Source organism: Aegilops tauschii, chromosome 5 (assembly GCF_002575655.3).
Source record: "Aegilops tauschii subsp. strangulata cultivar AL8/78 chromosome 5, Aet v6.0, whole genome shotgun sequence".
In the NCBI taxonomy this organism is placed as follows: domain Eukaryota; kingdom Viridiplantae; phylum Streptophyta; class Magnoliopsida; order Poales; family Poaceae; genus Aegilops; species Aegilops tauschii.
In genome coordinates, this window is record NC_053039.3 from 118049479 (window position 1) to 118065418 (window position 15940).

Consider the following 15940-nt stretch of genomic DNA (forward strand, 5'->3'; position numbering starts at 1 on the left):
TATTTATAGTCTGAGTCAGCTTAGGGGAGAGAGAGAGAGAGAGGGATACCTGGCCACTCAGGCCGAACTGCATGCGGGAAGGGCATGATCGTCAGGGTTGTTATCCGGACGTTCGGGCATTGGCCGGATTATCCGGATCGGAACCCGGATGGCCCAGGTTTGCTATAAACCTTTTGTTGCCTTCCCGGACATCCGGACTGGGGTTCGGTCGTTGCCTGGATCGTACGGGTTGGTGTCCGGATGCCCGACCAAGTGAAGGAGCTGCTTTTTCTCCTCCACTCCTTGCTTCGCTCCCATCCTAGCTTGGCCATGATCAATTACTTATCCATGGGTGTCTCCTTGGTATATAAGTATGCAAAGGATTTTTCGCTTGAGGTAGTAGTCATATCTCATTCGGATACATAGGTTGCTGCTACCTCTTGAGCTTGCATTGATTTTTTCCTTGAAGAGGAAAGGGTGATGCAGCAAAGTAGAGTAAATATTTCCCTCAGCTTTTGAGAACCAAGGTATCAATCCAGTAGGAGACAACGCAACAAGCCACCGAATACCTACACAAACAAACACCAACTTGCACCCAACGCGATAAAGGGGTTGTCAATCCCTTCACGGTTATTTGCAAAGTGAGATCTAATATAGATGGATAAACGACAAAGTAATATTTTTGGTATTTTTGGTTTATGGAACGGAAAGTAAAAGATTGCAAAGAAATTAGGAAACTAGAATTGTAGATCGGAAACTTATATGATGGCAAATAGACCCGGGGGCCATATGTTTCACTAGAGGCTTCTCTTAAGATAGAAATTATTACGGTGGGTGAACAAATTACTGCCGAGCAATTGATAAAAAAGCGCAAATTTATGACGATATCTAAGGCAATGATCATGAATATAGGCATCACGTCCGTGTCAAGTAGACCGAAACGATTCTGCATCTACTACTATTACTCCACACATCGACCACTATCCAGCATGCATCTAGAGTATTAAGTTCATAAAGAACGGAGTAACGCATTAAGAAAGATGACATGATGTAGAGGAATTAACTCAAGCAATATGATGAAAACCCCATCTTTTTATCCTCGATGGCAACAATACACTATGTGCCTTGCTGCCCCTACTGTCACTCGGAAAGGACACCGTAAGATTGAACCCAAAGCTAATCACTTCTCCCATTGCAAGAAAACCAATCTAGTTGGCCAAACCAAATTGATAGTTCGAAGAGACTTGCAAAGATATCAAATCATGCATAAAAGAATCCAGAGGAGATTCAAATGATATTCATAGATAAGCTGATCATAAATCCACAATTCATCGGATCTCGGCAAACACACCGCAAAAAGGTATTACATCGAATAGATCTCCAAGAACATCGAGGAGAACTTTGTATTGAGAATCAAAGAGAGAGAGAGAAGAAGCCATCTAGCTACTAGCTATGGCCCCGTAGGTCTATGGTAAACTATTCACGCTTCATCGGAGAGGCAATGGTGTTGATATAGAAGCCATCCGTGATCGAATCCCCCTCTAGCAGGATGCCGGAAAAGGCCCCTAGATGGGATCTCACGGGTACAGAAGGTTGCAGCGGTGGAAAAGTGGTTTCATGGCTCCCCTGGAAGTTTTTGGGATATTTGAGAATATATGGGAGGAAGATCTAGGTCAGGGGGTCACCGAGGGGCCCATAAGGTCGGGGGGCGCGCCCTACCCCCTGGGCGCGCCCTCCACCCTTGTGGCCGCCTCGTGGCTCTTCTGACTTGCACTCCAAGTCTCCTGGGTGTATTCTGGTCCAAGAAAAATCATCGCGAAAGTTTTATTCCGTTTGGACTCCGTTTGGTATTCATTTTCTGCGAAACTCTAAAACAAGAAAAAAACAGGAACTGACACTGAGCTCTAGGTTAATAGGTTAGTCCCAGAAATCATATTAAATAGCATATTAATGCATATAAAACATCCAAAACAGATAATATAATAGCATGAAATAATAAAAAATTATAGATATGATGGAGACGTATGAGTTGCTCAAAGAGAAGAGAGATAAACTCGGTTTCAATAGTTGTAGACATTGGTCCAATTTGGCGCTTGTGGTGTTGGTGTAGTATTCATGGGATGACCGTAGGGTCGAACCTTTTTTTTTCTTTTTCTACCTTTTTATTCATTTATTCATTTTTCTTTTTTGTTTTCCCTTTTTTTTCACTCGGCTTTGTTTGTTTTTCATTTTTATGAAATTAGTATTTTCAAATTTCCTAAAATTTTAAAATTCTTGAACTTTTAAAACTCACGAGCGTTTTTCAAATCCATGACATTGATTGAATTTGTGAGTATGTTTGAATTTCATGAATATTTTTTGAGTTCATGAACTTATTAAATTTATGAATACTTTTCAAACCCATGAACATTTTTACTCTAAAAATTTACGAACATATTTTCAAACTCACACACATTTTTGAACTCATTTAACTTTTTACAAATCCGCAAACCGTTTTATATTTAACGCAAAAAACGGAGCTGGTCTTTTTTGTGAGACATTAGAACTATGATATTAAAAGCCGACCGAAAAGAATGAAGGCAAGCAATCAAATTGGACGCGACCAACCTATGGTGCGCAAGCGCCAGGGACGCTTTGAGGCGCCTAAAGCGCCGGGGAGGTGGGGAGCCCCTACTTGATGTGTATTTCGTCAAATAGGTGGCCAGACACACAGGGCGGCCCCGACCGGGACGGTCACGTACCCGGCATACACATTTTCTGGTTTCTGGGTTAGCAGTTTTCGTACTGCATCGGTTTCTTTATCTTCGTTCAGTTTTTTGACAAAGTATGAAAAAATATATTAAAAAGTACTAAAATCATTTGAGAACATTTTGAACACATGGTAAAAGATTTTAATTATGCTTTTAAATCCGAGCTTTTTTTTGGAAAATTCTTACAAGTTTTGTAATTATAATTTATTAGAAGGCATTTCTTTGAAATTTCAAAAAATTGCTTGTTTTCAAAAAACATGTCAAAATTTTAAATTGCCAATTATTGTTCAAATTTTTTAAAAAAGAAGAGAAAAACCGGAAAAGAACAAACATAAAAAGACCAAACCAGACCGGAACCTAGGCTGCTAAAACATGTAAAACTAGATGATGCCCCGCACGTTGTTGCGAGATTTTTTTGCAGTATTTTAGTGAGATTTTGGCTATATGGAACATGAATATTTGAAATAATAGTTTTTAAAATTATATAAGAATTAAATTTAATACCATAATAGAATGGAATTTTACATGCATGCTTGTTGTGGTGGATTTTTAATATACATAGTTGCATGTTGAGGTCGGCCTTTCCTATGCATGTAAATGATGAGGTGGCCTGCTTGTTGAGAGAAATATGTTAGTGGGGGCTAGCTATTTAGATATAGAAGATACCAAACAAGAACCTTCTAAAAGGTTCCCAAAACTGGTTCCTGAGTTGTACACTTGCTACTTACAAATGGCCCGGCCCAGTTGCCCCGCTCATTGTCATTGCTGTGCGTTTCCTCGAAAGTTTGACGCAAAGTGCGTCAAACAGAAACACCCGCGGGAGCTATAGGTCGCTTATACCGGTAGCTCCCCTAGCCTTCACATGAATGGGTCGACCCAGTAGCATGTTTTTGCAGCCGTGCGTTTGTTTGATCATCCTGGTCGCTGTGCTTGTTTCAGTTTTTCTTTTGTTTTACTTTTCCATCTGTTTTAATTTATGTACCTGTTTCCTCTAGTATTATTTTTTCTTTGTTATACTTCGTTTTTTGTTTCTTAAATGGTTTGCTCTGTCTTTTTGTTTACTTTGCTTCACGCATTGTTTTTTTCCTTAAGTTTTATTTTTTCCAGTTTTTCTTTTGTTTCTTTCTCCATTTTCTTCAGGCCTTTTTGGACACAAGTTTACATTTTTTTATATGCCAGGTATATTTTTTGATACACGTTTAATAGTCTGAATTAGTCTTTGGGACGGAGTGGAAAAAGGGCGGACACTTTCGAGCTAGGAAAAGATCCTTTCAAAAGAATTGACCGAAGCTCTGTATGAGGTGTAAATCTCGTTTAAATACAGGATTAACATTTTTCAAATATTTGTTTTGTTGCTTATTTTCTTTCATGCATATTATATATTTTCCTATGCACCAAGAACATTTTTTTATAAACACAATTAACATTTTAAATATATGATTAATATTTTCTTGAAGTATTCTATTGATGTATAATATCTTATGTACACATCTTCTACATTTTTTTACACATCAGATTTTTTAATATATATTTAACATTTTAAAATACATGATTAACATTTTTTCATGTTTATGTTTTGATATATCTTTTTCTTCAATTTTCGTTCTGTACAAGTTTAATATTTTTTAAATGCATGATTAATTTTCATGTTTCTATGTAAAGCGATTTTCTAATATATATAGTTTGAATATTTTCAAATATAAATAAATGTAAAAAAGCAAAATTCCAAAACAAAAAGGCAAAAAATGAGCGCTTAAGGCCCCGTGCACTGGGCCGGCCCATTTGCATAGTCGCGCCCAGAAACATCGGGGAGGCGCTGCAGGCATATATCCAACGACATCTTTTGTACACCTTCTACTTTTTTTGTACAAATAAGGATCATTTTTATAGATGATTAACATTTTTTCATATTTATGTTTTGATATCTACTTTTCTTTGAAACATTTTCCTGTACATGTTGAATAGTATTTCCCAAATGCATGTTTACCATTTTGTGAATTTTTTATGTAATGTGATTTTCGTAATATATAGTTTGACTATTTCCAAATATAATTTTTTTGAAAAAAGAATGCAAAAACATTTTGTTTTTGAAAAAACGAAAGAAAAAACGAGCACTTAACGGCGCTTAAGGCGGCGCGCGTTGGGCCGCACCATTGGCATAGTCGCGCCCAGAAACACCGGGAGGCACTCCAGGTATACCTAATTAGCGTAATGGGCTGTTCGACCCATGCTCAGTCAACCGGCCCACTTAATCTGGGCCCACTAAGAGCCACTTAGTCTTCCCGCCACGCCGCCCCCCGCCCTTCCCGCCAAAAACCCTCCTCTTATCCCCCTCTTCCCGCCATTCCCCCCAAACCCTCTCATTTCCCTCCCTTCTCTGACCCGCGTCTTTCCTCCTCGACCCGCCGCCGCCGCCGCCGCCATGGCCGCCGGGACGAAGACCGTCGACTACGCGGCGGAAAGAGGTACGTTCTCTCACCCCCGCATGTCCCTCCGGACCGGAAGCCTCTGGAACCGTCTCTCGCGAGCTCTTCCCTCCCGTTCTCGGAAGCTTCTAGAAAGGGTTCACACGGCCGTGTTGCTTATTGGTGTTCGTTTCTCTCCCCTGCAGCGCTCGCCAAGGACTTCCTCACCAACTTCGCCGGCCCGCACGGCGAGCCCAAGTACCAGAACATCCTGGTAATCACCTCTTACCCCGTGTTTCAGGGCCCTGGAGATCCGAGATTTCTTAGTTATTTCACACCGATTTGTTGTTAATCCAAGTATTTGACCCCCGTTCTCTCCAATTCCAGCAAGACATCGCGAACCGGAAGATCCGCGCCGCCCAGATCGAGCTGGACGACCTGTTCCACGTACGAATTCCCCACCTCCACGAGATCTAATTTCTTTTCCAGAGGTATGGTTGCGGGTTCAGTATCTGATATCGGTTGCTTTGCGTGCGCAGTACAAGGATGTGGACGAGGAGTTCCTGCAGAGGGTCACCGAGAACACCAAGCGCTACATCGGCATATTCGCCGAGGCCGTGGACGAGCTCATGCCAGAGCCCACGGAGGCGTTCGCTGTCGACGAGGATAGGGACATCTTGATGACGCAGCGCGTCGATGAAGGGGCTGATGGAGGTGCTGACGGCACGGACCCTCTACAGAGGATGCCGCCGGAAATCAAGCGGTTCTTGTGAGTATCTGTGTACTGCCCCTAGAAGTTTCTTGCGCAACTAGGTTTCCGTTCATTCTTCTTAACCAATTTGGCTGGTGGCTATGATTGGCATGATATGTAGTAGTTCAGTAGCTGGCTAATTATTTGCTGATATCGCATAACTGAAACTACTTAAACAACTGAAACTTGAAGGGAGATACTTTAGGTATTGGCATGATACTTTAGGTATTAGCTGGCTTTGGTAGAATGTGCTCCACCAACTGACTGGTGTGATTAATGCAAAATTGTTCAGAAACAATATCCGCTTTCATGGATTTTGTCAGATGACAAGATATTTAAATATGTTCTAACATTTGCCATCTCGCATTCTTGCGAAGACTTGTTTTGTTGATCTCATCGATGCTTGTAGATACCTAATTCAGTAGAAATGATCCATTGGAACAACTGTACAATGTTCTTCTGGTATATCCAGTTGTTTGTTTCTGCTATATTTTGTCTAACATGAAATGTTTTTCACATTCTAGTGAGGTATACATCAAGGCATTCTCGAAGGTGACACCACTCACCCTTAGGCAAGTGAAGGCATCCCACATTGGGCAGCTTGTGAAAATATCTGGAATTGTCACTCGCTGCTCGGATGTGAAGCCCTTGATGCAGGTGGCGGTTTATACATGTGAAGAGTGCGGTTTTGAGATATACCAGGTACTGCATCTTGATTTAGGTTCTTGTTTCTGATATGCCTATTTGTCAAACCCTTGTAACAGACCTCCCTATATTAGTTTGGATTGTATTAGCCAGGAGAATTTTGCATATTATTTATCCCAGTACATATAGTGAAATGCAATATTTGTGAGTACCAAGCTGTACAACTAGTGCTGAAGTTCTATTTGTTGCTATGAATGTGACAGGAAGTGACTGCTAGAGTCTTTATGCCTCTCTTTGAGTGTCCATCCCAACGATGCAAGCTGAACAAAGCAAAGGGGAATTTGATCCTTCAACTGCGAGCATCAAAATTCCTTAAGTTTCAGGAGGTAATATTGCTTCTCCACAGTCCAGTGGACAAACCTAACTCTATTTAATGGTGAAAAACTTGTCAAAACGAAATCATATTCATACTCCCCTCTTAACTGCAAAACTGTAACCTTTTCTTGCAGGTGAAGCTCCAAGAACTTGCAGAGCATGTACCAAAGGGCCACATCCCACGTTCTCTAACTGCTCATCTCAGAGGAGAGCTGACAAGAAAGGTAAATCAAATGACCACTATTTTTTTTGCTTTGAGTAACTCTCTTTTGCGTAAGGCCATATAAATCACCATATCTGCTCTTGTGCTTACATCAATGCATTTTTATATGTTCCATTACATCCATGTGTTTCCATACAAAGTGGGATTTCTGTTATTCAGTTTCCAGTAACTTCTAAGCTCAGAAATGATATTAAAAGCTCATGAATGAAGAGTGATATTCAGTAATCTTCCGAAATGCTATTTGTTGAAATCCTATGATCATTAATAAGTACTAAACGTTGCCATTATCAGGTGGCACCTGGAGACGTGGTTGAGATGTCTGGTGTTTTCCTCCCCATGCCTTACTTTGGGTTCCGGGCCATGCGAGCAGGATTGGTTGCTGATACCTATTTGGAAGCAATGTCTATTACCCATTTCAAGAAGAAATATGAAGAGTAAAGCCTATGATCTTATTTCCATGGACCCTAGCCCTATTTACCTTGCCTGTGGCACCATTTGATGTTAGAAATTGCTATAAACTATTGCAGGTACGAACTTAAGGGTGATGAGCAGGAACAAATTGACCGATTGGCTGAGGATGGTGATATCTACAGTAAGCTATCAAAATCATTGGCACCTGAAATATTTGGGCATGAAGACGTGAAAAAGGCATTGTTGCTGCTACTCGTTGGTGCACCTCACCGGAAGCTTGGAGATGGCATGAAGGTATGCCTCCTATTGGTAGTTTGAATGTCTTGCACCGAATATTTTTTTTCCTTTCTGACTACTCAAAATTAACTGTGTACTTGCAGATCAGAGGAGATCTGCACATATGCCTGATGGGAGATCCTGGTGTTGCAAAGAGTCAACTTCTAAAGCATATTATCAATGTTGCTCCAAGAGGAGTGTATACCACAGGGCGTGGGAGCAGTGGTGTTGGTCTTACTGCTGCTGTCCAGAAAGATCCAGTTACAAATGAGTTTGTCCTTGAGGGAGGGGCACTGGTAAGATTTAGATCTTATGGTGATGACATTTGCACTGTATTCTCTTAGCGTCGGTTCAGTTGTAATCAAGGCTGCCTGTTTTAGTTTCTGATTTGAGCTGTTTAAAAACCTGTTGAATAACAGTTTCATTGACAGCAGAAAAGATTTCTGCTTTGTTGGTAAAAACATTCCACTCCAATCATATGGAATTGCATTCATGCAGAAAACACTTCATTTGACGCATAACAGCATTTCAAATAATAATAATTCTCATATTGCACTTTTGGGTTTCAGGTACTGGCGGATATGGGTATCTGTGCAATAGATGAGTTTGACAAAATGGAAGAGTCTGACAGGACAGCAATTCATGAGGTGATGGAGCAGCAAACAGTTAGCATTGCCAAGGCTGGCATCACCACCTCTCTTAATGCAAGAACTGCAGTTCTTGCTGCTGCAAATCCAGCATGGTAAGAGTTGATCTGAACATTTACTTCTAGAAAATGGCTTGGAAAATATGGTGATGGTAACAAAGGCAATTGTTTTCAACTATTCAGGGGAAGGTATGATATGAGGAGGACCCCAGCTGAGAACATAAATCTCCCTCCAGCACTTCTCTCACGTTTCGACCTCCTTTGGTTGATCCTGGATCGTGCGGACATGGAAAATGATCTTGAAATGGCAAGACATGTTGTTCATGTACACCAAAATCTTGAATCGCCAGCACTTGGGTTCACAGCACTTGAACCATCTGTTCTTAGGCAAGCAGTCTTCAAGCATGTTACATTAAGTTTTTATCTTGTTGAATCTTGAAATCAGTGTAGTATATATACTAAGGATAATTAAATAATATCTAGCAAGCTGAAATAAAAGCTTATGTAGTGTTTTACTATCTTTGCCTTCTTGCTGTTCATGGTTTAAGAATAGTCTTGGCCTGACTGCAGGGCATACATATCTGCTGCAAGAAGAGTCACTCCTTCTGTTCCTCGAGATCTTGAGGAATACATTGCAACTGCCTATTCAAGCATTCGCCAAGAGGAAGCCAAGTCAAATGCGCCTCATTCTTACACAACCATTAGGACACTTCTGAGCATAGTCCGGATTTCTATTGTAAGTGAACTTAATACCCTGCTTTTCTGTACTGTGATCACCAGGTTATGAAAATCTGTATTTTTTTAAACATGATCTTGGTTTGTTTCAGGCCTTGGCAAGACTTCGATTTTCAGAAACTGTTGCCCAGAGCGATGTTGATGAAGCACTACGCCTGATGCAGATGTCAAAGTACTCGCTCTACTCTGATGACCGCCAGCGGTCTGGCCTGGATGCGATCTCTGACATATACTCCATCCTGAGAGATGAAGCAGCAAGGACCAGCAGCATGGATGTGAAATATGGTCATGCTCTTAACCTGATCTCCAGAAAGGTACAATCTCTGCCTACGCCTACATTAACTGGTACCACCATTGCTGGGCCATGATTGCTAACAGAGATTCTCTCCTGCTTGAATGTTTGTAAAAACAGGGATACAGTGAGGCTCAGCTGAAGGAGTGCCTGGAGGAGTATGCATCCTTGAACGTGTGGCAGATCCACCCAAGCACCTTCGACATCCACTTCATCGACGCCTGATCTGGGAAGTGAACATTCCATCATAATCAGATGATTGTGATGCGCGACTAGGGTGTCTGATGCCCTTGTCTGGGATATAACAAGATTGAAAGACTTCAGTGGTAGCGTGAAATGTACTAGTCTAGTAGAGCTGTTGCTATTTGTTCCTGTGAACCATGCAGGAGCCTTTCTCCTTCAGCAATTTCATTGGTTGACACTGGAGTGTAGTAAATGTAACTCTGTTATGTTTGTTTACCCATTAGTTGTACGCTTTCCGACAATGATGAATTTGTGCTGCTCTATTGGTGCTAAAGACTATTTAAGCTGATTCTCATGGAATTGCTTGGAGGATGAAAGCTTGGTTGGCATTTCTGGTAGGAATTTTGTTTTTGGAGCTGAATATATGTATAGTATGTTATAAGTTGGGTTTAGAAAAGTTACATGCTTCTTTTTCTAAGAAATGAGGATGCCTGTCCTAGTAATTACTCCTTTCCATAATTCTTGTTGTGGTTTTAGTTTAAAACTAAAACCGCGACAAGAATTATGGAACCGAGGGAGTAACTTTTAGCCGCCCTAAAAAAGGGACTTGCTCAGGACAAAATTGTTCGTGGAATTTACTTAAAAATAATACATAGACGAACAGTTTGTGCAGATATATATATAGAAAATGAAATTCTTAGACAGTGCTGAACGTTGGGGGATGCATCTTGTCTCCGGGCTGCATTCCGTCCAATGTGCCTTGTCCATCTCATGATTTTCATCTCGAAGGCTTAGGAGAACTGCCCCGGTCTCAGCAGCACCAGAGACAAAGAGACCTGAAAGCTCAGCTTTGAGACATATATTTGGTAGAAAGAGATGAGTGCTCACACATGTTACCTGAAACCTGAGCTTTGAGACATATGCGGCACAAGAACCGTTAAGGCTACTGGAATTCAATCCAACATGCCGGTGAGCACCATGTGTACAGTTTTTTTGTTTTTGTTTCAAAAAGCACGGTGTGCAAATGGACTTCTGTTTGTGAATATTGAAGATCTTCATGTGTTTGACCCCAAACTGCAGGAATTTCATCCCACAGTGATTTTTATAAATTTCCAGAATAATGAGTTATGTACAAGAAAGAATAAAAAAGAATGTAAGAAAGAGGAAGAAGCTAATGAACAAAGGGAGAGCCTCTGAACTGTGAACTATCTAAAAGCCAAAACCCAATCTGAAAGTGTTTCATATGATTTTCGCTTGACTCTGTGCACTAGCCATTGCATTTCTTCCTTGAATTTTCTTCAGCACGCATGAAGACTAGGAGTGACCCCCCCCTGAAAATGAATCATTCCTTGTGTTCCATATCACCCATGAGATGAGGGTAATTATATCCATAGCAAAAGGAAGATGAATCACATCTTTGAGGGACTGCAGCCTCTCCTGAATGTTCCCAAATAAAGGTGACCAATGATGGCAAATATATCTCCATCAAACCTTTGTAAAGTCGCATTGAGAAAACAAATTGTCCCTTCTTTCAACCACATATTGATCACACAACACACATGTATAATCTTCAATGAAAAAGATCTTCCTCAGGAGGAGTTCTCATGTTGAAACGATTATGAATGAGAAGCCAAAAGAAGATCTTATGCTTGAGCTGTGTGCAAGTTTTCCAAAGCCAGGAGATGGCAGGAATTGGGTTGGCTTGACCAAGCAGAATTTGGTAAGCATTTGCCACCGTGAAGACTTTTGAAACAACAGGGAATTGCCAAACATCAGACTTTTGAAGATCTCCATGTGAGGAACGTGAAGCCGAGAATGAAAAGATACTTGAGACAAGTATTCACTGTGTTCATTTAAGTGTTTGATAGATAAGTATTAACGCAAACAAGCATGCTGTATATCCAGCTAAACCATACTATCCATTTTTTGTTGTTGCGAAAGGCTAAACCATACTATCCGTGCGTCATACGTCCAGACAAGCATTAATGCAGGCTTAACAAATCTCAGAACATAGCAATAGCTCTAGGCTTCCATCCTAAATCTGAGCAAAACTACTACAACTTCTGTTTTGGACCATGCAAAATAGCTTTAGGCTAATGAAGTCTCAGAACATAGCAAAATAGTAAAGACTAGCAAGACAGAACAAGTTCAGATTGTCCCCCGAAGAAAATTCATTGCAGCAACAAACATGAGACCTAATTGTTTTCCCACTGATTTGAGAATTGAAGACCTGCACGATCATCATCAGTCCGCCTCCAGATCCCTACAAAAATGAAGAACACGGACACTCAATCGATTTATCAAACTAAAACTTGATATATCTGTTTTCACCAATATTCCAAGTATAATCATGCCTAACTGGTTGGCTAGCTAGCAAGAAACATAGAATCAACTACTACCGGTGCTAGTAAATGAGTAAATACAGAGTTACGCGATTGTGGGTTGCATGCTCTTTCCTACCATCACATTTAGTCGTTGTGCGGAAGCGCCATGTACTCCATCGCCCACCCAGATATCACCACATGTAGGATCAGCAAGACGATTGACACGATAAAACCGGCAACATTAGGCCACTGCAAAACCAATCATCAGACACTCATTGGTACGCATTGCCGTACATATGCACAAGTGGAAAACAAAGCAATACGATCCTACCATCACCAAAGGATCATCCCCGAGCCAACCAAACCAAATCCACACCATGTAGTTTCCCATTGCAAAACTTAAGAATCGCATGGCTGGCATCCTCTCCATCCCCTCCTCCATCACATATGGCTGCATTTGTAATGGAGACATAAGTCACAGATGGCTCAACGAGGCATAGTTTGAACCACAATTTTTACTTACCAAACCGGCGAGTGGTGATAAAGCCGTCAGACCAACGAAGGTAGAACAGACAATCCCAAGAAACTCCTGACTCAATAGATCGGCGACGTAAAGTGCAAAGAGAGAAATGTAGATGAAAAAGGCTGATGCCATGTAAGAAAAGGCCACTGCTAGTTCCTCGTTTGAGTAGCAGTACAGGAAGATGGCGAAACAGATGAGCTGGGAAAGAAGCCCAATGCAGCACAGATAAAACATCGCTTGAGTAAGAACCGGTGATTCAGAAACCATATTGGTCAACTGTGTGTGTGTCCTGAACTGAACACTATATTATGCCAACTGTGTGTGACACACATGAAGATATGTATCCTCTACTGCTGTTATTGGCCAAAATTAAACGGTAAACTGAACTGTTACACAGTGTTGTATGAATCCTCTACTGCTGTTACACTGTGATACACTACACATGAAGATATGTATCCTCAACTGCTGTGTATCATAAGTTCAGTACCTGAAGACGTGTAGGCCAATATGGTCAGTAGTTCAGGCAGTGTATCATAAGTAGAAAACCGAGAGAGAATGATCCTCTACTGCGTGTAGGCCAACATAGCAGTAGTTCAGGCAGTGTATCTGAAGTAGAAAACTGAGAGAGAATGATCCTCTACCGTGTGTAGGCCAACATAGCAGTAGTTCAGGTAGTGTATCTGAAGCAGAAAACTGAGAGAGAATGATCCTCTACTGCATGTTGGCCAACCGTGTGTGTATCCTTGTCCTAAACTTGAAGGACATAAGTTAGTCAGGTATGTATGTTTCAGGTCCTGAACTGAACGCACTGCCTTCCCTGGATTGCATGCGCTCTTCTTGCTGTTTAATTTTGCTTAGCAGGATCAGTGGGACGATGAACATGAAGACGGAGTGGATGATTATCAACAGGAGTAGGCTGTGACTCGATGCGACCAAATGCAAGGACTATTAATGGAGACAAAGATACAAGGGTTAAGTGCTAGCTGTTCCCTCTACTGCTACTTCTCTACTAGCAATTCTCTTCTTTTGTAGAGATTGATATGCTACCTAGCTTTTTTCTATGAAAAAAATTGCGATTTCTGTCTGCGCTTTGGGTAACCAACGAAACCACCATCAATTGCCAAAAAATTACGCAGATCATCAAGTGAATCAAGCATGGGAATGGGGCGGGCTAAACTAAAAGGGGCGCTATCTTCCAAACAAGAACATAACAGAGATCACCATGAGCCCATGACGCAATAACGCGAGCTACATTTGCTTGAACAAAACCGCAAGCGATCGATCGAGAAAAGAGCTCAGAACGCAAGAACACGAAACAGATTCAAGTGCCCAAGAACCGAGCTCTGCAAAATCAAGAACTTGTACACGAACAGCTCTGCAAATTCAAGAACTTGCACACGAACAGCTCTGCTCCATCCAAACAACAAGAGCATTCAACGGTGCCACCAATGGCAGGATAGCACGATCACCCAAAGAACTTCGGATGCGCATCATCTCTGGAACACCCGAATCAAAACAGGAAGAGAGGGTGAAAAACAAAAGAAACGGAGGAAGAACATCAGAGCCTGTCGTTGCAGATTACCGGCGATCACGTAGGAGAGTCAGAGAGAGATGGAGGACAGAGACTTGCGCTGCGAACTGCCACTGCAGCTTTTCGGGGTTTCTGTTATTGAGCAAACTCTGATGCGAGCTGCTGGAAAAGAGGAGGAAATGGTCGCCCACGAACGAGCCTACAGATCGCGCCATCCCACGATGCTCGTCGTGCTTGAACCCTACAAGCTCGCCACGACCTGCGTGATCCATGCCATCCCATGGTGCTGCATCGGGCGAGCTATAAAGTCGCTAACTACTTAACTGAAGAACTACTGCATCTGTACGTGCACACACACACGCTGACAGACTGAACTTTATTCAGCTAACTAACTGAACTAACTGAAACTTTCTGAACTTGTTGGTGCAGCTGATTATCTGACAAATCACCCCCTAATCTGCTGCACCTGCATGATCCCAAGCCTGCTTCGTAGCTCACTGAACTGAGTCCTGCCCAGTGACTTGGTGAGAATATCAGCGATTTGATCACCTGTTCTCACATGCTCAACATCCACTCTGCCCAGCTCAACACACTCTCGAATATAGTGATACCTGAGATTAATGTGTTTACTTCGCTCATGATGGACTGGGTTTTTGCTGAGCTCAATAGCTGACTTGTTGTCGATCTTCAGCTTAACTTTCTGAACTCCTTCGCCGAGCATCTCCGCAAGCAGTCTGCTCAACCACACAGCCTGTGTAGCTGCTGTTGCTCCTGCTATGTATTCTGCCTCACAAGATGACAGTGCCACAATCTTTTGTTTCTGAGATGTCCAAGTGATCACTCCCGATCCAAGGAAGAAAACAACTCCAGTGGTGCTCTTGCGATCGTTGAGATCACCAGCATGGTCACCGTCACTGTAACCTGTCAACACATCCTTCTCCCCTTTCCTGAAGAAACAACCGAAGCCAGGTGTACCTTTTATGTAACGCAGAAGTTGCTTCACAGCAATCCAGTGTTCCTTCCCAGGTGATTCCATGAACCTGCTGAGAATCCCTACCGCATATGATATGTCAGGCCTGGTGTTTACCAGATATCTCAGGCTCCCAATCAAACTGCGATACTCTGTCGAGTCTACTGTCGGACCAGTGTTTTTCTTCAGTTTCAGACGATTTTCCATCGGCGTGCTGCTCGAGTTGCAGTCGCTCATACCTGCATCCTCCAGGATCTTTGCCGCGTAGCTTGACTAACACACCATGATCCCATCATTCTCTTGCTTCACCTCAATTCCCAGGTAATAGCTGAGGAGGCCCAGATCAGTCATCTGAAAAAGCTCTTGCATCTGTTTCTTGAAGTGTTCAATGGCTTCTGTCTCTGTTCCAGTGATTATCAGATCATCCACATACACTCCAACCAGCAAAAATCCATCTTTGTCCTCCCGCCTGTACAACGCATGATCGAGCTGGCAGCGCTTGAAACCAAGTGCATGAAGTGTGGTGTCCAGCTTTGCATTCCATGCGCAAGGGGCCTGACGAAGACCATACCGAGCTTTCTAAAGCTTGAGCACGCAGTGTGTGTTGTTGCTGTCGACAAAACCTGCGGGCTGGTGAACATACACCTCTTCCTGGAGATCTCCATTGAGAAACGCGGAGCGCACATCCATGTGATGTACACCCCAGCTCCGGTGAGCCGCCACGGCCATCAGTAGCCGCACCGTCTCCAGGCGAGCGACAGGTGCAAAGACCTCATCAAAATCCACTCCCTGCCGCTGTGCATATCCCTTCGCGACCAAACGGGCCTTGTGTTTTATGATCTTGCCGTCCGGATCACGCTTGACCTTGAAAACCCACTTCAATCCAATGGCGCGGTGGCCGGCAGGCAGCATGGCCGGGAC

The 15940-nt window shown here is 42.4% G+C and overlaps 2 protein-coding genes across 2 annotated transcripts; one reads left to right on the forward strand and one right to left on the reverse strand.

Annotated features, from left to right (window-relative positions):
• Window positions 1-5045: 5045 nt before the first annotated feature.
• LOC109770664 (DNA replication licensing factor MCM7) lies at window positions 5046-10048 on the forward strand. The gene is made up of 15 exons (XM_020329386.4): window positions 5046-5194; window positions 5341-5408; window positions 5522-5581; window positions 5674-5903; window positions 6410-6587; window positions 6794-6916; window positions 7040-7129; window positions 7420-7562; window positions 7656-7833; window positions 7920-8111; window positions 8385-8557; window positions 8645-8848; window positions 9032-9197; window positions 9289-9510; window positions 9609-10048. Exons 1-15 carry the CDS (start codon window positions 5152-5154, stop codon window positions 9711-9713), a joined length of 2175 nt encoding a protein of 724 aa, XP_020184975.1. The 5' UTR covers window positions 5046-5151; the 3' UTR covers window positions 9714-10048.
• A 4446-nt stretch (window positions 10049-14494) lies between these two features.
• On the reverse strand, window positions 14495-15256 carry LOC120964601 (secreted RxLR effector protein 161-like). Its single transcript, XM_040389398.1, has one exon. It carries the CDS (start codon window positions 15254-15256, stop codon window positions 14495-14497), a length of 762 nt encoding a protein of 253 aa, XP_040245332.1.
• Between the last annotated feature and the right edge of the window lie 684 nt (window positions 15257-15940).

Coding starts and splice junctions, on each gene's coding strand:
- LOC109770664 (XM_020329386.4), top strand. CDS start 5,152: ATGGCCGCCGGGACGAAGACCGTCGACTACGCGGCGGAAAGAG. Junction 7,130..7,419: donor GAGGAGAGCTGACAAGAAAG/GTAAATCAAATG, acceptor TGCCATTATCAG/GTGGCACCTGGAGACGTGGT. Junction 8,558..8,644: donor GCTGCTGCAAATCCAGCATG/GTAAGAGTTGAT, acceptor TCAACTATTCAG/GGGAAGGTATGATATGAGGA.
- LOC120964601 (XM_040389398.1), bottom strand. CDS start 15,256: ATGAGCGACTGCAACTCGAGCAGCACGCCGATGGAAAATCGTCTGAAA.